General features: G+C 37.3%; 1 protein-coding gene across 2 annotated transcripts; it reads right to left on the bottom strand.

Annotated features, from left to right (window-relative positions):
* Window positions 1–48: 48 nt before the first annotated feature.
* LOC129268252 (L-threonine dehydratase catabolic TdcB-like) lies at window positions 49–18996 on the bottom strand. 2 transcript variants are annotated; one of them, XR_010294647.1, is made up of 12 exons: window positions 18909–18982; window positions 14566–14927; window positions 12432–12601; window positions 11584–11700; window positions 9466–9612; window positions 8944–9148; window positions 7496–7692; window positions 5963–6093; window positions 3989–4137; window positions 3332–3424; window positions 1571–2681; window positions 1065–1365 (listed from the first exon to the last, which is right to left on the bottom strand). XR_010294647.1 is itself a non-coding variant. In XM_064104747.1 (11 exons), the coding sequence occupies exons 2-11, from the start codon at window positions 14918–14920 to the stop codon at window positions 2431–2433; spliced, it is 1815 nt and encodes a 604-aa protein (XP_063960817.1). In that variant the 5' UTR covers window positions 14921–14927; window positions 18909–18996; the 3' UTR covers window positions 49–2430. The 2 variants fall into 2 exon arrangements, 1 of the variants encoding a protein (XP_063960817.1); XM_064104747.1 differs by having other exon boundaries at window positions 49–2681; window positions 18909–18996.
* Window positions 18997–21120: the final 2124 nt, after the last annotated feature.

The raw sequence follows: 21120 nt of genomic DNA, 5'->3' as shown, positions 1-21120 counted from the left end.
ATATTGTCTCCTAACAGCTACATATTTCAATCCAACAAGACACAAATCATAGATAAGTGAAAAAAGGTACATATTTAAAGTAAAGATAAAACAGGACCAACTTTCGAGTTTGCCTTGCAAAAAAGGTTAGGATGCTGGGGGCGTTTCATAAAGCTGTTCCTATAAAGTTAGAGTGGCTTTAAGAACGACTGGCGATCCTTTCTTGTGGTAAATGATAGTCACCATTAAATGTTCCTTGGTGATTATTTAGTACATGTACATAAGAAAGGTTCACCAGTTGTTCTTTAGGTCGCTCTTAACTTATTAATAGCGTTACGTAACACCCACCTTGTATTGGGGCCCTGGGGCTGTTTCATAAAGCTGTCCGTAAGTTAAGAACTGGTGAACCTTCTGCTCTATATAATCACTAATGAATATTTAGTGATGAATATCATTTACAAGAAAGGATCAGCAGTCATTTTTTAAAGTCACTTTTGGCTTACAAACGGCTTTATGAAACGACCCCCAGTAACATAAACATAAAGCTTAGCAATTGATCACGGGGTTGATTTTTATGATTGATCACACACAATAGTCAATGCAATCAATTGTAAAAATCAGTTCCCCAATCAATAGCCAAGCTTTGTCGAGGTCCTGGACTCCTATGAATTTCTGATTTATAATTATTCAGATCTTTGATTTTTAATCAAAAATGCTAATACTGAATCTGCAGAGCTTGTGAAAACCTACAACAATTTTATAGTTTAAAGGGAAATTTACACTGACAATAGTTTGTTGTAATAAAAGCAGATAAATTGGTATAAAATATTGGTGAAACTGATGAAAATCCATCAAGGAAGAAGAGACTAAGAGAAATTTTTTTTTAATCTGGATATAATTTGTGAGGTCATAAGCGAGCAATTTCTCAATACAACATGTTAAATATCTTCCATAAATTCAAATTTTTTAATGGGACATTAATAAAAATATCGCGTAGAAGAGGATATAAAATTATGTGTCTGATGATATTGATGATATATCCCCAGCACAAATTAAATCATTTCAACATTTGGAGGAAATGGACATATATGTAGGGGAATTAATATCACATGACATATGAAGAAGAGCTGCTCATCTGTGAACATTTCTTTTAAATTCACGTCTAATTCTTTGATGGATGAAGATTTTGTGCAATTGCGCTTAATTCAGCATGTATATTGAGGAGTCCTACTGCCTTCAACTCTCATTGCAGAAAGGGTCCTGCAACATTGCCTTGCAGTATTGCAGTTCTTTGATAACCAAGGCATGATGAATCTTGGGTCCAAATCGCGTCTTGAACCATCATTGCAGAATGTCCTGTAAAGGCGTTGCCTTCCAGTATTGCAGCTGGGCAATTCCATTAAAAAATCAACCTTTTTGTACGTCAGACCCCCATTTTTCTCAAGTCTTACTTTACTTCTTAACCTGACCAAGTCATGGTCCTCTGAGAACATTACAGACTGTCGAAAGAACCAGAAATCAGAGACAAAATATTTCCTAAATGTCCCACATATAGGGGGTCTGACATACACATTTTATGGAATTGTCCAGCTCGTTGACAGGCAAGACAGATGCATCTTTAGGTCCAAATTGCTAACCATCATTGCAGGCAAATTCTTACTGTAGTTTGTCAATAGTCGAGACACAGGATGCATCTTTAGGTCCAAACTGCACCTTCAACCATCATTGCAGGATAACTCCTGCAAAATCATTGCCTCACAGTACTGCCATTCTTTGATAAGCGAGACATGGTGCACCTTGTATCTTCAACCATCATTGCAGAATGATTCCTGCAACAGGATTGTCTTGCTGTACTGCTATTCCTTGATAGCCAAGACTCTTGATACATTTTTAGGTCCAAGCTGCTTCTTCCAACCGTCAGTCCTACTATGAACCATGTCACAATGCCGTCTGAACAATATTGCAAAGCTCTTCCGGCAAGACATTACAGTGACGACAGCGAACAGCTTTTTACCTTCAATGTCATACTATGAACCCTGTCATGATGCCGTCTGAATCATATGAGACAGAGCTCTTCTAGTAAAGCATTATTTCCAGTGATCACAGCGACTGCCGCGTGTCCTTGATGTCATAGGAACCCTGTCACGATACCATCTGCAGGATATTAGAAACCTCTTCCGTTGATATGTTACAACCAGTGATGACAGCGACCATCTTCTTGCCCTTAATATCATGCTATGAAACTAGTCACGATACTGTCTGACAACAGTGCAAAGCTCTTCAGGTGAGACTTTACTTTCAGTAATCGCAGCAACCATCTTCTTGTCCTTGATGTCATATGAACCGTCACGATGCTGTCTGAACAATATTGCGAAGTTTTTCTGGTGAGACGTTACTTCCAGTGATCTCAGTGACTGCCTTTTCACTCTTGATGACCTACTATGAACCCTGTCACGATGCTGTCTGAATGATATTGCAAAGCTCTTCCGGTGAGACATTACTTCCAGTGATGACAGCAACCACCTTCTTGCCCTCGATGTCGGGTACCTTGCCGAAGAGAAGTGCCCCAAAGGCTGCTGCTCCTGCTGGCTCCACCACCAGGCCAGCATGGTAAAGACGTGTGACGGAAGCAATGATCTCGGCCTCACTCAACAACAGGATATCATCTACGTACTTGGCAGCATGACGATACGCGTTGTAACCTGGGGGTGAACATGAGAAAGAATTTATCAGTTTTAAGGGGATTGACAACTTTGAGTGGTTCTTCATGAATCTACAAGGAATTATTATTTTCCAGAAAACATTATCCATCTATTTATCCATCTACCCACTCACCCTTCCTTCCATCCATCGACTCATCCATCCATCCACCAATCCATCCAACCATCCACCCACCCATTCATCCATCCATCAACCCATCCATCCATCCATCAACCCATCCATCCATCAACCCATCCATCCACCCATCCATCCATCTACCCATCCATCCATCCATATATCCATCCATCCATCTATGTATGCTATGAGGATAAGTTGGCACTTGGTCTACTTCCATTTGGCATCATCTCACTTGATCTAATCCTAGTTCATCTATCGATTTGGTCCAATTGCCAATAGCCCATCTTATCTACTATTTTTTCTAATTTCCTAAGGTGACATTATTTTTCCTCAATGACATGGGTAACAAAGAGTTACATGACCCAAACCTTTCTTTTTCATAATATTCTTCCTCCCTTTTCTTTGACTTTTAAAGGTTTGTTTCCTTCACTATTTGAAAAGCCATGGGGGTGGTTGACCCCTGCCCTTTTTCTTTACCTTTGACCAAGTGATGCACTAGATGATTCCAACTTACCTGCAAAGGGTGGTGCTAATCCTGAGGCGACAGACTGAACCGAGGGATTTATCACAACTTTGTTCAGCTGCATGCTCATATACATCAAGCAAGCTGAAAGAATAGAATGATAAAAAAGTTAATTCTTATAATAGAGTAACCTCTTATGGTGTACCACAAGGTCCTGTTCTGGGACCTACTTCTAAAATACATAAAGTCTTGCTGAATGACAAGAATGACAGTAATGATACTAATCAGTAAAGGTTCATCAAATTAATAATTCTGATTCAGATATCTGTATAACAGAGCACAACATGTCCAACACGGTGGTTGCATTTCTATTTATGCTGCACTGAACCAAGGTGAGGTAAATTGGTTTCAGCAGATAGCAAATCGTTGAAAATCTGAGAGCATCGGAATCGGTAGAGTGGCTTAGCTGGGGTGATATAGGAACGCATTGAGCACCTCTCGAGGCGTATATGTGCGCTATACAAATACCCTATATTATTGTTCTTATTATTTAACAAAACCTTGTGGTGTACCTCAGGGATATGTTCTAGGCTCTACGTCTCACATACAGAAAGGATAGAATAAAGATAATGATAATCAGGAAAGTTTCATCTAATTGACTAAATATCGCTGAAGTGAATAGATAACTTATAAGCACCCAAAAATTACCTTGCTCAGGTTCAACCCCATAGACCCTTGTCTCAGATTTCCCTGATAGTTTAACAGCAGCGGCTATTCCAGCCAGCAAACCTCCTCCCCCGCAGCATACCAGTACCACATCAGGGTCTGGAACGTCTTCCAGGATCTCTAAACCTACACTGTAATAGAAACACCAGGGGTCCATTTCAGAAAAAGTAGCACTTAAGCGCAACACACAAAAAATAAAATAAAACAGAAGTCCCTAAAACATGATTTTCATTGGTTTAAAGTCAACTTGCAATTAATTTTTGGAATTGTGATTGATCACAACTTTTTCTGTAAAAGGCCTAGATATATATATATAACAAGTGGAATGCCTCTGGCCGTCTCACCTGCATCACGCGATTCAATACAGCAGCAGTGCTGATTTTGAAAACTACTATAACTCGCATAAGATGTTCAGTGATACTTGGTTACTCTTATTTCCACGTTTTATGAACTAGACCAATACACTTATAGAGATATGATGGCAATTCAACAAATACCCCCAACGTGGCCAAAGTTCTTTGACCTTACATGACCTTTGACCTTGATCATGTGACCTGAAACTCGCACAGGATGTTCAGTGATACTTGATTACTATTATGTCCAAGTTTATGAACTAGACCAACACACTTTCAAATTTATGGCTGTAATTCAACAAATACCCCAATTTGGCCAAAGTTCATTGACCCTAAATGACCTTTGACCTTGATAATGTGACCTGAAACTTGCACAGGATGTTCAGTAATACTTGATTACTATTATGTCCAAGTTTCATGAATCAGATCCATAAACTTTCAAAGTTATGATGGTAATTCAACAGATACCCCCAATTCGGCCAAAGTTCATTGACCCTAAATGACCTTTGACCTTAGTCATGTGACGTGAAACTCATGCAGGATGTTCAGTGATACTTGATTAACCTTATGTATAAGTTTCATGAACTAGGTCCATATATTTTCTAAGTTATGATGACATTTCAAAAACTTAACCTTAGGTTAAGATTTTGATGTTGATTCCCCCAACATGGTCTAAGTTCATTGACCCTAAATGACCTTTGACATTGGTCATGTGACATGAAACTCAGGCAGGATGTTCAGTAATACTTGATTAACCTTATGGCCAAGTTTCATGAACTAGGTCCATATACTTTCTAAGTTATGCTGTCATTTCAAAAACTTAACCTCAGGTTAAGATTTGGTGTTGACGCCGCCGCCGCCGTCGGAAAAGCGGCGCCTATAGTCTCACTCTGCTATGCAGGTGAGACAAAAACAGAAGAACAGGTTCTAAGGGTGCTAAATAAGCTACAAAGGGAAATATCATTAACCATGGGAAAGAGTTGTCAATAATGGGTAAAGTCATTGTAACATACAACCAGCTTTATGAAACAGGCCCCCAGATACCGCAAAACAGATGAAGACTGTATTTAGAAAAAAAAATATTCCAAGCAGGGTAAACAGAGAGACAATTTGGGATTTATATCCACTAAACAATATCAGTTGATCTGGCTTAAATTGAAAATTTGTTTAAAAAAATCTTGGAACCAGCAGGAATAAGCCAGTCATCAACTTCTTGTTACATGTAGGCAGTTGTTCTCTCATCAAGTCAAAACTTGTCCATGTCACTGTTACGATTTAGAACAAATACCTAAATATTCCATTATATTGTCACAGTAAACCAAGAACTATTGTACAAATAAATCTGCCTATATCAAATCACTTTGGATCACAGATATCTTATTAATTTTCCCTTCTGTTAACCTTTATTTTAGGTTTAAAAAAATAAACAAATAGGTAAAAAAGCCAAGCTGAAAGTGTAAAGAATTTGGGCTTAATTTGGTGTTTCCTAATGCTCTAATTCAACATTGGAATTGCAAGGTAACTCCATTTGACAATGAAAACTACATGGTAAACCACAGGGAAACTGGCTGGAAGTAAACGGCCTCGATAGGGTTACAATTACCTTCCATGACCGCAAATCAGATGAAAATCGTCAAAGGGATGTAGATAGTGCATTCCATATTCTGTGACATAGTGATCGATGGTGGGCTTGAGCACATCATTAGGCAGTCTCTCAACTTCTACACCATAACTCTGAAACAAGATTGTACAACAAAATCAGGATTTCATGAATCTCATTATAATAATAATAGTCAGTTCTTGTATAGTGCATAACACATTCTGAATAACATCTCTATGCACTTCCAAAGGACTTGGATATTATTACATTGGCTGTAGCTCAAGCAGCTTTCACGTGCTCGGCATTTCAAGGAATAAATTCCTGCCAGGTACTAGGCCCATTCACCTCACCTGGGTTGAGTGCAGCACAATGTGGAAAAGTGGATAAATTTCTTGCTGAAGGAAACTACGCCATGGCTGGGATTTGAACCCACGACCCTCCAAAGTCCGGAGACTAATCCACTGGGCCACAACGCTCCACCATGGACATTGTCAGCAAGTACAGGTTACCTTGCCAGAGTCAAATCTTTTAGGAAAACAGAATTCTGTTCAATTTTTCACATACATGTAGATTCGACTTAAAAGAGGTTCATGATACATGTTCAGCATAATCAGGGCCCCATTTCATAAAATGTTGCTAAGATCCAAAGTCTTGCTTGAATGTCAACTAACATGACAACAGAGAAAATTCTGATTTTTGGTTGGCTCTTCAATTGAAAGATGATATTCTAACAATAATTGCTATTCTGCTTTTTGATTTATTCTATTTTATTTCCAGAAACACAATTACACTCATAACAATAGTCAATTTCAGTGAATATCAGAATGAAAGAAAAAAAAAACACACTAAAAAGGAAATAACACCAGCGAAAGCCTAGGGATTAGATTTGCTCCTCCAATGAAAGATTATATATATCCCAGCAGGAGTTGCTATGATATCAACTTTTTATGAAATGGGGCCTTGGTCTAAATAATTGCTTTGACTGGAAGGTTACAAGGCAAAGTAGAGCAAGTTTTAGAGACAATGGCCCATATTCTGATAATTTTTTTTTATTCAAATCCCAGTTTAACTTGTTAACTATGGATAGCCAATTATGACAGGGGACTCTAACAGTACAAGTTCAATCTGACAGCTTATTTGACACTCAAATTATTCAGAATTGGCCGGGAATAATACCTGAAATAGTTCTCTTCATCACTGAAACACGCGAAAGAGTGAGGTAAAGACAGGAAACAGAAAATGAAACTGCAATTTTGAAATGTTTGGCTTCCCATAATTTCCATACAGAGTAAGACAATGGCGAAGTTACATGGGATTCAGCATACAGGTCAATCTGGTCATGACAAACAATTGCTACGGGCTTAATTTTGTCTTAGATGTAGGGTTAGTGTTAGGGTTGCAATAGGGTTTTATGTTAGGTTTAGGGTAGGGTATAGTGTCAAACCATGAGTTGAAGTTGATCATTTGATTAGTGTGTGGAATTTAGAGCGGAGCAATTGTTGCCAGAGCAAATGCCATGGAACAGGTCAATCTCACCTTCATAACTTCCTCCCTGTTGGCTGGGGCTGTATCAGGCATGAGCACCCTCGCTTTGAAACCTGAATCCTGTAGGGCGAACGCAAACGCCTTCCCATAATTCCCTGCTGACATGGTAACCAGTTCTACTTCCTCTTTGTTGATGCTCTGAGGAATCTGAGCGAGCTGATTGGCTAAGCCCCTAACTTTGAAAGAGCCTGATGAAAAAAAAAATGTACATTTGAAACTGCAGTAACATTTGGATAATTTACAAGGGGAATTTTTTTTTTAAAAGAATGATTTATTTAAACTACAATCAAATTTAGTTAACTTAAAATAAAACAAATTAGGTATTCAAATTGAAGGCAAAGTTTACTAATTTAAAAAGAAAAAGAAAGAATAATTCATTCAAATTGCAGTCAAATTTGGATAATCTCAATAGATTTATAAAACCAAAATGGTAAAATTGCAGTCAAGTTTTGCTAATTTGAATTTAAAATGAAAAAAAAAAGAGAAATGAATTATTTATTTAAATTGCATTAAAATGTGATGATTCAAAACCCTAAAATACATGTACATTGTAGAAGATACTCCTTAAATCATCAATGATACTAAAAGATCTTGAACCCTATGAAGATATCAATTCAAGTCACATTTCAAGTTTTCAAGTTTTGTATTGGTGTTGGTATTGGAAGTAATATTATATGCCTTTCCTCGCTACAACACCTAGGCCTGTAGCAGAAAGGTTAGTGATTAATCACTAATTTGAAAGAACAATTCTGATTGGTTCCTAGTCAGTCTACTGAGCAAAATGTGCATGCAACGATGATCTTGATAGGCTATTTCATTAGGCGATTAATCGCTAACCTGTGTTGTGGGGCCTTAATCAGAGTTAACAAAGATGTTCAAAATCTTGTCACTGATAAATCCAAACTAGGCCTGTCCCTCGACCAATCTTATTGAAGGTGCTAGCGTTGGAAGCACAACTTAGAATGACTTCCATTGCCCCAATACCTCATCTGAGTTTACCAAGATAGTCAAAATCAAAATCACGTTATAGATAAATGTAACCCAACTCCGAATGAGACTTGCCCCAAGGCTTGCCTCATTTCTATCTTGGTGCTGTCTGAATAAGAGTATGTGGCAGACATCTTGAATGTACAAAAATACACTATGCGCAATGCTGATATTTAACTGATATTGCACATGCTACTGCTTCTACTATCCTCATTCGTGCCCTGTGGCACATAAGGCCTCCACGCTTTCTTTCCATTTTTTCCGGTCTCTAGCACAACCCATGGCCTTACTTGCACATGCAGGAAGCCCTTTTTTTAGGCACCTACATGTAATACTCGCGTATGAAAAAAATGAAAAAAAGCAAAAAAGAAAATTTAGGATAGCAATTTCCTTTTCATCCGATCTAATTCTCTTTTGGACAGTCATGTTATACAGTATACTGATAGACTTACCAGTGGTTTGCATGTTCTCCAGCTTCAGACCCAGTTCACAACCGACGTCCAGGTCCAACAGCACTTCGGCATGGAGCATCATGGGAGTTCGCTTACAGAGGGCGCTGTTCTGAACGACCTTGTAGGCATTTTCGATGTCCTCAAGCGTAGCTGTTGGGGCATTGGAGTTGTACTTGATCAGTTTCTTTCGTTTCTTCTTTGGTTCCTAAAAGAAATTAAAAATAACAAGATTTTTAAAAGATGTAGAGTAGGGCTCCATAATATTGACATATTTGGGTATTTAAGTTTTGTATTTCATCATACATCCGCACAATTTGCACCAATTTGTTACTAGACATCACTCCATCTCGTTAATTGAGAGAGATCAGTAGATGACAGCATACTTGATGATACATATACCATACATTTATGACATCATTATCTCCAGCTACAATATGTTGATATATCGTCCCCCAATAAATCAATGTCAAACATTATCAAGATCTTTATATCATCCCAAATGAAATATATACATATACCAACCCCAACTAGCTCGTGTTTTGCGTGGTCTGCCTCCGTTGGTAGCTTCATGTAGACGCGGATCTCTCTCCGAACCTCCTCCCCCGAAAGGAGCTTGGCTCGTAGGGTCTCCCGCATCTCACGACACTTTTTGGGTGTGAACTCATTCACCTGTATGAACAAAGGAATACATAGGAAAAATGGAAAATGGATGATACATGTTATCGAGGGCGTTAGTAAGAATTATACGCACAACATACATCTGGAACAGTTCCAACATGCCCAATTCATAGCAGAAGACTTTGTACTATTAAAAAGGAAACATGGGTATGTAATCATTATAATGCCTGAGCAAAATGTATGTATTACTTGTTTTATAATGTAGCGATGTGGATCCTTGTTATTTGATAAACGATCCTCATCTCAAAATCTGTGCATTATTTGTTTTATAAGAGTGATGTGGATCCTTCTTATTTGATGAACCATCCTCATCTCAAAACGTGTGCATTATTTGTTTTATAAGATAGTGATATGGATCCTTGTTATTTGATAAACCATCCTCATCAAAAAACCTGTACATTATTTGTTTTATAAAAGAGTGATGTGGATCCTTGTTATTTGATACACCATCTTCACCTCAATACTGTGACTGGTCATTTGAATTTACCAATGACCGCTCAACACCGGTCATTGGTTAATATACAAGTCATCTTGTGATGTCAAATATAAATGCATTGCTAATACCGGTTGCCTACTTGTTTTGGATGGTCACTGTACATAGTCTACGGGAGTAACAGAAGTCATCAGTCAATGGATTATATAATGACAATCATAGCAATAATATTAAAATATCTGAACAGTAGTCTGTGCGATAAACTTATACTAATTCTAATTTTGTCTCGTACTGGATGGTCTAATTTTCTTTCGTCTCGTTGTGGCTGATCTCATTTTCTCTCTGTCTACTTAATATTCTTCAATTCATCAAATGAAATGTGGTTCAATAATTATTATTGAACCATATTTCATTCGACGAATTAAAGAATTGACTTTTATAGTCCATACAAATTAAGCAGGGAATAATTTTGCTTTACAAATTTGAATAGCATTTTTGGTCATCAGAGAAAAGCTCTCAACTATGTACAGTCCTATGTAAAAATATGCTAAAGTATACAAAAGACTTAATGCATAGCAGTCTTTCAAAATTGTAGAGCAAATTGCGATGCGATACCATGACAATTATTTCCTGGTAAGTGAGATTAGACCAAGTGAATATTGGATAAAATTGGCATGGCCTATCGATATCACACAAAATGGTAAATCGGCTAAATGGCAATTAGACCAAATGGATCGTAGACAATCTAGTTGTAGATAAACTAGGATTAGAATACCGGTACGTCGGACGATACCAGACAGAGAGTAGATGATGTGGGTACCATACACCAATTTGCCTAGGTTTTGGGTTGATTATAACATTGGAAATTTCAAATCTCCCCCCCCCCCCACCCCCCCCCTGACCATGATTAAAGGTCAAGTCCACCCCAGGAAAATGTTGACTTGAATAAATAGAGAAAAATCAAAAGTTCTAGCATAGGGCTGAAAATTTCATCAAAATCGGATGTAAAATAAGAAATATATGACATTTTAAAGTTTTGCTTATTTTTCACAAAACAGTGATATGCACAACTTGGTGACTCAGTCGATGATGTCCATCACTCACTATTTCTTTTGTTTTTTATTGTTTGAATTATACAATATTTCTTTTTTTTTTTTAGATTTGACAAGAAGGACCAACTTGACTGAACCATATAGTATTAAACAATGCTAATTCCACATGTTCAGGTAGGAATTAATTGTTGTATCACTTGACAATGAGGAGAAAATTAGAATATTTCATATTCCACATAATAAAATACAAAAGAAATAGTGAGTGGATGACGTCAGTCTCCTCATTTGCATACCAGCCAGGATGTGCATATAACTGTTTTGTGAAATTAAGCGAAACTTTAAAATGTCATAACTTTCTTATTTTACATCCGATTTTGATGAAATTTTCAGTGTTATGCTTGTGGGATTTTTCTCTATTTATTCAAATCAACTTTTTGCTGGGGTGGACTTGTCCTTTAAGAATGTTCAAATACAAACCTTAAAGTCTGGAAACCGCACAACTTTTTTCATAGCCAGCATGGCCGGGCAGCAGACCTTTCTTGTAGCAGCTCTTTGTCTCCGCTTGGGAAGAGGGGTCCCTTCCTCTTCAGATCTCTGTACAAACACATCAAAGAATAAAGTTATATGAATAGAAGAATGACCTACATCAATGGTATTTCATTTTGGTTAGGTAAATTAAGAAAAATGAAACAATATTTGTGTTACTCCAATGAGGATATTTGTCACTTTTTCATTCATTTGGGGCATATCTACCGGTAGGTAGAATTTCAACATCATAAATTACTCACAAGATGGGCTTATATAAGCAACGATTACCCAAATTCAACTCATTTTAACCAAGAGATGGACTTGTGCAGTGTTTATATCCATGTACTTGTACTCAATTGACGGCACTACTAAGGTTTTGCACGAAACTTGAATTCAATTCTAAATCAAGCACAAGTCAATTTTTGCAAGTAAATCTAGCTACCCAACTTCACTGGACAAAACGGATTATAAAACTTTGGATTGATGATTATTTTAAGTTCATAATGAACAGTTGAGTTGATACATGTACTTTTATAAAAAAATTGCACAATTAAAGGGGTTTGATATTTGCAATCAATTGCAAATATTCTGTAGCAATTTTACAACTGATAGATCAACATCAGCTGTAGCAAATCAGATTACACTCCTTGTTTCAAGGAGCAGTATAAGCAATCAATCACAATTTGCATTTAATCAAAAGACATACAATTGATTTAGGAGCTGAAAATTTTGACTTGCAATTGATCGCAAGTTTCTAGCAACACCCCAATAGATTCACAACTAATCAATTACTATACCTTTTGTTCCTGTTCATGTCTTCGCATTCTTTGTTTACCTCTATCGTGTCTGTCTTTGCCGAAGATACATGAACATATGAACCGTGATATGCTAAAGAATGGTACACCGTCATTCGGCACAGTGGTTTCTTTCCATATGGTATCTGTGAATCGCGTCTTGAATGGCACAACTGGAAAAAACAAAAGTATCACAAGATATTCAAATTATCAGACAACTGTTTTGCTAAAGTTCACTAACATTGCTAAAACTGCATTACAAAATGAATATGAACTGGATATGTTGAATGAATACAAAACTGTGAAATGTCCATATTATATTCATAGTAGCAATAATGATTATTATACCTATATAGTGAGTGATTGTATTACCGACCGGCCTTGTATTACCGAACGCGCGCATCATACGCATCAGAAAATAATTTCATATGCTCAAAATTTAGCAACACCCTTCCAAAGAGAACTTGAATAGAAAGATGATGAAAAAGTGGTCAAAAACACATTTGCAAAGTCTCAATATTCTAAAAATAATAAAATATGGTCAAAATAGCTCATCAGTGATTTTTTTTTTTCAAATTTTCCCATAGAAAACACACGTCCAGTAATACGATACCTTTTTCAAGTGACCAAAATATTTCACATGCGAAAAGGGGTCCGATAATGAAAAACGATTTCGGCAAAATTTTTATATATTTATATTTTGTAGGTAATTGTGTATTTATGGTGAAAGTTTGGTGAATTTTATGAGAATAATGTGTTTGATATGATTGAATTCATGAAAAGTGTTCTGTAATACGATCCACTACCATACCTGATGATTATCTGAGCTTGAGTAGATTTAGTTTCTAGCAAATCATTTTCATTTACATCTCTCCATCATAAAACTGTAATTAAAGGTCAAGTCCACCCCAACAAAATGTTGATTTGAATCAATACAGAAAAATCAGACAAGCACAATGCTGAAAATTTCATCAAAATCGGATGTAAAATAAAAAAGTTCTGACATTTTAAAGTTTCGTTTATTTTTAACAAAATAGTTATATGAACGAACCAGTTACATCCAAATTAGAGAGTCGATGATGTCACTCACTCACTATTTCTTGTGTTTTTTATTGTTTGAATTAAACAATATTTCAATTTTTACGAATTTGACGATTAGGACCTCCTTGCCTGAACCACAACATGTTAAAATAATGGAATTCCACGGAATCGGGTAGGAATGAAATTTCATTTCACATGACAATGACGAGAAAATAAAAATATTTCATAATTCATATAATAAAATACAAAAGAAATAGTGAGCGGGTGATGTCATCAGTTCCCTCATTTGCATACCGACCGGGATGTGCATATAACTCTTTTGTGAAATAAAGAGAAACTTTAAAATGTCATAACTTTCTTATTTTACATCCGATTTTGATGAAATTTTCAGTGTTATGCTTGTTGAATTCTTCTCTTTTTATTCGAATCAAGTTTTTGTTGGGGTGGACTTGTTCTTTAAAACTACAGAAGCCAATTTCTCTACTGAGAAGTTTTCAATCATAGCCCACTAGAAAGATTTATACTTTACAACCTTGTTTTGTATTCTTCATGTATATACCAGCTTTTACCACTACATTATTGATGTACAAATCAATCCTTCGTGTATCTTGCATATGCAAACACATTCAATAGCAATGCATTTTTGTACTTTTTGTATTTGCCTTTTCTTGGTGGCAGCACCAATAATGCTCTTTTGCCTTTCAAGCTGTCTCCTCACTTTATTTCTGTTGTTTGTGTCTTTATATTGTTTGTGTCTTTCCTTCAGCAAGAAACTGATCCACAGTGTGCTGCACTCAACCCAGGTGAGGTAAATGGGTACCGGTAGGAAGTAATTCCTTAAAAAGCTGTGTGCGCTATGAACGCCGAGCTTAGCCTGGTAATATAGGAGCGCCTTGAGCACCTAACAAGGTGGATATGTGCGCAATATAAATACCCTATATTATTATATCAACATGTTTGCAATTTTTTTTTACTCTATGAATGAAACAAATGCATATGAATGAATAGTTTTTCATCTTTGAGATAGGCTACAGAGCCCTTTGAAGATTACAGATGATGATGATGATCAGTTGATTTTTATCCATCAATAACTTACCCTTCTCTTGGCCTCCCTTCTGAGGTTCGGTCTGATCTTCCGTTTCATCAAGATCTTCGTCAGCGGCACCTTCCCATTCTTCTCCATTCGTTTGGTTCTCCTCCTTTGCCTTCAACTTGGAACTCTTTGACTTTTTCCTCACCACCACGAGGTCGACATCAGAATCATCTCCGTTGGGATTCCTCCACGGTCCCGTTTTCCACTCCGTGACGAACTTCATTCCGGTCTCGGATTCAAACGCTTCCCGGATGCCTTCAGCTGCTACCGTAGAGGGTACCCACCCAACCAGACCATCGTCGCTGATCGAGTTCCACGTTGCCCAGATATTGGAAGCCCTCACGCTAGCAGCCGTCATATTGGAACTACATGGATCAAACAAGCAAGAAAAGTATTCAATTAAGAATATCATCTTAAAGGCAGAGGGAAACATTAAACATTACAAAGGTCTTATTGAAACAAGATACTGAACTTTCATTCATGTTGTATTCAATATTATTCATCTAGATGAAAAAGAAACAGCCAGGGAGAAAAAAATTGTGTAGACACTTTAAAGATATTCATCAAAACCAACTTATCACAGCTGTGAACTGGAGCTAGTGTATCTTTCTTGTCCAATAGAATAGAGAGCAGAACTTCAAAGCACTTTTGTTTTAGCAGTAGAGTCCAGAAATGAGGATCATCCCATAAGGATATATCCTCATTTATGAATCAAGACAAATTATTTCTTGATAAATTGAGATTGTCCCTGTTTTATGAAGACAGTTTTTTTTTCACTTCCCCCTGTGAGACAGCAATTACGCGAACTGGGAGTGTTAAAATATGGTAGATTCTGCGACCTCCATTCCCTCCAGTTCACCATTCTAGTTTATATTAGACTTGTCATCTTCCTACTATCTTATCATGAAACCTGATGGCCCGTATTCTGAAGTCGGGTTTAACTTAAACTCGGGTTTAAAGTTGTGGTTTACGTATGGATAGCCAATTGTTACATAAATCACTAACAGTAGAGATATAATAGTTCAGCTCATTTGGCTCTCAAATCATTCATAATTGTCTTTAAAAAAATTGTCTATAAAAAGATTATTGTCTTCACCATCGATGAATCAGGAAAGAGCACAGTAAACATAAGAAACATAAAACTTAATTTAAAAATTTGATACTTTTGGCTTCCCATACTTAAACAACAACTTTAAACCCGAGTTTAAGTTAAACCCGACTTCAGAATATGGGCCGATATGTTTACACTGACTAGCACACTTGATGTTGGGACTGAACAGGAGAATAAATTTTCCTAGATTTCTTGTTGTGTGGAGAAATCATTATGGGTGAACACTATCCACTCTCCACCCAGGCGTTAAATGGGTACCCGGTAGGATGCGAAAGCCTATGTAGTATGCCTAGCAATTGAGTCTTGGAACTCTTGTTAGAATGCTCCCCAGGGAGTGGAGAAAGTGCATACATTGTGTGCAGGCATGCCAGGATCCGATGACCGGGGTAATAATTTCAATGTAAAGTGCTTTAGAAACAAGTGTAATAAGCGCTATGTAACTATTATTATTATTATTATCCCTGTATTATTAAAACAGGGACAATCCTCATTTTCAGACTAGTGCCTCTACTCTATACTGTGACACAGTCGATGTGTCCAAATACCAGCCAAGCCAGTGCGCAAGTTGTGAAGGTTAAGTTTGTTGTTATGCCCAGCCTCCGTTAAATCCGCCAGATTTGTTTGGAGGTGCAAATGTGTACTTGCACCAAGTGAACACATTTCCCTTTTTCTTTGCCTCAAATAACAGTAAAAACCAATTACTTTGGGGCAATTTCATTTCCGCAGTGACAGACTATTCACAGAGTCAATAGTACGACGATACGCCAGCCTGTACTTGTAGAGAAGAAGAAGGAGAAGGAAGAGGAGGAGGAGGAGGAGAAGAAGATGAAGAAGGAGAACAAGAAGAAGGAGGAGGAGAACAAGAAGAAGGAGGAGGAGAACAAGAAGAAGGAAAGGCGGAGGGGAAGGGGTCGAAGGGGAAGGGGAAAAAGAAGGAGAAGAAGAAGAAGGGGAAGAAGAAGAGAAAAGAAGAGGAAGAAGGAGAAGGAGTTAAGAAGGAGGAGGAGAAGGAGAAGGAGGAGAAGAAGAAGAAATGTGCAGGAACATCTTCGTTCCACTCTCGGGAGCAGTGGGACCTCAATAAGTTGAAAAATGCTAAGTGTCAGACTTTCAATTCAAGCACCACTGTACAAAATCCACAGATATTTAATCAAAAATTTTAACCTTAGATATAATTTGTGATATCTATTCTGCAATACACAATAGACTAACTAATTTCACTCAAAAAAAGTTCATAATTACATTGCAAAAAGAGAAAAAAATAAAAATCACACTTCAGAGTTTACCCCGCAACAAGCCTTGTCGCCATCACTGTGTGCTATTGCTGCCAATTAAGTCAATACTGTTATGTATTGACCTCATTGGTACTAGGCTCTCGCACGCATTGATTTTTGAACGCGCGATGCGATGCGCTTTCAGAGAGCTGAGGGTGCGGGCGGAATGGTGGGAGCAAAACATGGTGATACATTTCAAGATTTGATGAAATATTGAGAAAGAAGGAGAAAATTAACATTGCAATTAAACACAAACATTGATGCAAATTTCATTTTGTGTAAAAAATTTTAATTTAGCTTTGCCCACTCAAGGGTTCATTACATGCCACGCCACCGCGCACAGAAAAATCAAGCCATAGAAGTTGTGTGTTGTGGACACCAGATGTAGGATCGCGGCACGCACGACCCACTAATTAGAAATCCATTGCCAAACGCAGTTTATGGTGCGAGGTTAGTATATGGCAGTGAGTCCAAACTTCGCGCGTGTCCATACTTCGCGGACGGTCATTATCTAAAAAACTAGCCAATGTCCTTAAAATCTGACGTAATCAATGTGAAAAGCGACCTAAAATTACCCGTTAGTGTAAGTTTCTTTAGGATGAGTTCAGTATTCATGAAAATATTGGCAAAAGATCGGCAAATTTGTCACTGTTAGCGCCCGTTTTGAAGAAATCTGATATTCTCAACAAGCATCACGATATCACCATTTTGCAAGCAGAAATCATCAAAAATGTGAGTTAAATGTGGTACTAACCAATTCTATAGCATTTTGTCATCAATCTGATATAAATATTTCCCTTTTTGAGCTTGAGTTTTTGTTTAAATGTCCACAAAAACTTTGGTCCGCGAAGTTAGGTCACACTTTTTCTGAACGGTTTTCCAGCACAGCGCGCATTCGCCGATCGGAATAGAATTTTGAGATCGCGATACCGGTGAATCCCCTTGACCTACTTTACATTTTCGTCCATGATTTTATAGTTTACGATCTTCTTCTTCTTCAAGCTACACTGCCTCCTTCAATCCTGAAGATTATTGCAGTATTGTAGTACCGGGGACCGGCAGGTGCAATACACCGGGTGAACACCCTACTCTTTGACGAATAGTGTATTGGTTTTAACGTGCATAGGTTGTGACTCTCCTATACACGGGACCAACATTTGCGTCCTTTCCGATGGACGGAGTGTTTTCCAACTGCATTCACACCCGCACTGAACACAGCGGTGAGGCACGTTAACACACAACGCTAGCATCAGTTTTTTTTTGTTAGACGTCTTCCGGCATGCTGCGGGACTCGAACCCACGCACGTTGAGATCTACGATCTTTTCCGGAACAGGCGCTCTAACCGACTGAGCTACACTGCCTCCCTTGCCGTCAATGTGGTTACTATTTCTTAAATTGGTTTTGTATAAATTATATTTTGTGAAAAAATTTAAGCCTGATCTGATGAATATTTTTGAAAAGTGCGCGAAGTTTGGACACCCCATCATACTAATACTAACCTCGCAATACGTGTGAGTGGCTTTGCCTTTATTTAGTTTAATTACCAACTTAGTCTTAGAACAAAAAATATTGAAAAAAAAAACAAATGTCAAAATTCTGCCATACAAATTACAATTACAAACTGGGCAGCTTACTCAAAATAAAAATAGCAATTAAAAATAGACAAATAGGCCTATATCATATTAACATTTATACGAATTTCATTTTGTGAGAAGGCATTTTAGAACAATAAAATATTGGAGAAAAGGTTAACATGTCGAATTGTGGGCAGGCAGGTTACTGAATACTGTATTTACAAACAGCATTTCGAATAGGTGGGACAATTAAAAAAAACAGAGCGTAATTATCCCAAATTAAGGCGAAAAACATTATTACTAGATCACTTTTACATTAAAAAAGACTATATTTTATTCAAAATACCCAATATGTTGTTTTGAGAGAGGATTCAAATTCGATTTACCGTTAGAAATGCTGATATTATCTGAATTGTCGTCCACGGCCACACAAACAGGTAGTTCTAGTACTTCTACGGTGTCGCCAAGAAGTTCAATAACATAAAGAAAAAAATGAGAGTGACAAATAATTTTGGTCTAATAAAAATATATTATTATATGATTTGTATCCTATATTTTGGGTACGAATATGTCAAGAAAGGTATTATATACATATAAAGTTTTATTCGATATATATAGGCAGATCAATTGAAATTGGGATCAAACACATTTACTAGTCCGAAAATACAATGCTCCAAAGAAGAAAAAAAAGTATTCAATTCATAGTATTATTTTCCTCTTTCAATGTTTGTTGGGAACATATTAAAAATCGAATTTCGCACTACATTTCATTACTATAGCAGATTGGATCCATGAAAATTAAAAAAGTCAGTTTTGAAATGATATAGTCCTTGTGTGGAACAATTAAGTTTGTGGGAATATAAGTTTATTATAATGGTCTTGACCCCCCTTCTCTATCGATCGAATCAACAATCCTACCTCAGACTCCCGCGCCATAGGCCCTATCTGAAAATGAAATTTGCAGGAAACAAAAAATAATAATTTGCACCCAAGTTAAGTTTTGGCTCACTTTACTTGAATTCGGGCGCCAAGCGCAGCAGTTGATTTTCCGCCCCTTAATTTTAACACCAATATATGAGGAACCTAACTGAGCCCTACCTCCATATCAGTATCCCAAATAAATAAAAATGTATAAAGGTGGAGCTAGCTATAGCGGTGTAGATATAGTGACTGCCACCCCTATTGGCATTCCTCTAGATTTTATTTTAATCTAGGCCTATATATTAGCCCTTTTCTGATTTGGTGCCCATATGCGCCTCCAAAGTTTTGGACTTATGCCCCTATAAGTTTTAGATAATTTGGGGGCCCGCCCCCGATTTTAAGATTTCAAGCCTCCTTTTTCGAATCAACATGGTGCCCCCCCCCCTGAGTTTGAAATAAAGTATAGTGGTACCCCCATGCCTACATTAATTTGGTGCCCCAATTTGAACAACAATTTGGCGCAGGGCGGCTCTCCCCTTAATATTAGTTTTGTTTTCCTTTCGTCTTAATTCTTAATCATCCTCCCTTTTCTCTATTTTTTCAGGCATTTTTATTTTGCCTCCCATATTTTCCTTTTCTTCTCCCTCTACCCCTTGCAACCTTCATTTTCCCTCTACCTTCTCTCTCTAGTATTCCGCCTTCAATCTCTTTCTGCATGATCACCCGTTTTCTTAAGTTCTCAAATTTTTCTCCCCCCCCCTCCCTCACCCTCTCTCTTTCCCTCCCTCTCACTCGGTTGTTGCTCCTTTCGCCGAGTCCCCGCGGGCATGCCCCCCCCCCCCCCGCCGATGGCCCCCTGTAAACTAGGGCATATTTTTCACATTAAAAAGAAGATATTCATTTTTTCTGTAATAATAGCAACTGCTGTGAAAATCACAAGTCTGCCTTCACACAGCACTTGTCTGTTACCCCTTTGTGAAGGGGAAAAAGAACATCTTATTACTTATTGTCTTAATCACCCAACGAATTAATTTTCATGCAGTTAATGACAATAGGGTCCATATAACTCGACTCCCATTCAATTAAATTAAATTCTTTATTCCATTTCCATTCAAAACATAATACAAAGTAATATAAAGTAATACAAATCAAGTACAATTTTACAGAAGAGCATTCTTACTTCGTAAAACAAAAAACAGTATAATTGGAAATGAGGGCCGGGGTCCACTAAAAAGCAAAGCTTGTAAGTGCCTTGGACTCCCTGCCAGTATTACCCCGGGAATCTTCACAATTTTTAATTTTCATTTATACAAAGTTCACAATAGTCGCTCTTTCATGAATTTATAATTTTTCCCCTTATGCACTATGCAGCAATGATTGTGCCTCCTCATTTTGGGGGAAGACTCTTGAACTGCCGTAATTTAGTTTAGCTCTATGCACTTTGATTTTGATTGAACAAAATTTTAGAGACGTACCGAAAATGAAATCTGCTGGAGCGCCATCTACGCCAGCAATTCCTGAATTAATGTTAGACGTTGCGGTTCGAAATAAACCATAACTGCTTATATTAATGTGATCTTTACTCCTTGTAGAATACTTTAAGCTTTAAAAATTAATTTTCATGCTTTAAAAAATTATGTGTATTAATCTTATTAATTGTATAATCATCATTTATGA

Source organism: Lytechinus pictus, chromosome 9, assembly GCF_037042905.1.
Source record: "Lytechinus pictus isolate F3 Inbred chromosome 9, Lp3.0, whole genome shotgun sequence".
Classification (NCBI taxonomy): Eukaryota; Metazoa; Echinodermata; class Echinoidea; order Temnopleuroida; family Toxopneustidae; genus Lytechinus; species Lytechinus pictus.
Note: the sequence above shows the minus strand (reverse complement) of the source record. Positions and strands in the feature narration are given on the sequence as shown.

What these genes read in the sequence shown, in the direction of transcription:
- LOC129268252 (XM_064104747.1), bottom strand. Translation starts at nt 14,920, where the DNA reads ATGACGGCTGCTAGCGTGAGGGCTTCCAATATCTGGGCAACGTGGAAC. An exon ending in TGCGGTTTCCAGACTTTAAG is followed by an intron (nt 9,613 to 11,583) that starts GTTTGTATTTGA and finishes TTGTTCATACAG; the next exon opens with GTGAATGAGTTCACACCCAA. An exon ending in GGAGAACATGCAAACCACTG is followed by an intron (nt 7,693 to 8,943) that starts GTAAGTCTATCA and finishes TTTTTTCATCAG; the next exon opens with GCTCTTTCAAAGTTAGGGGC.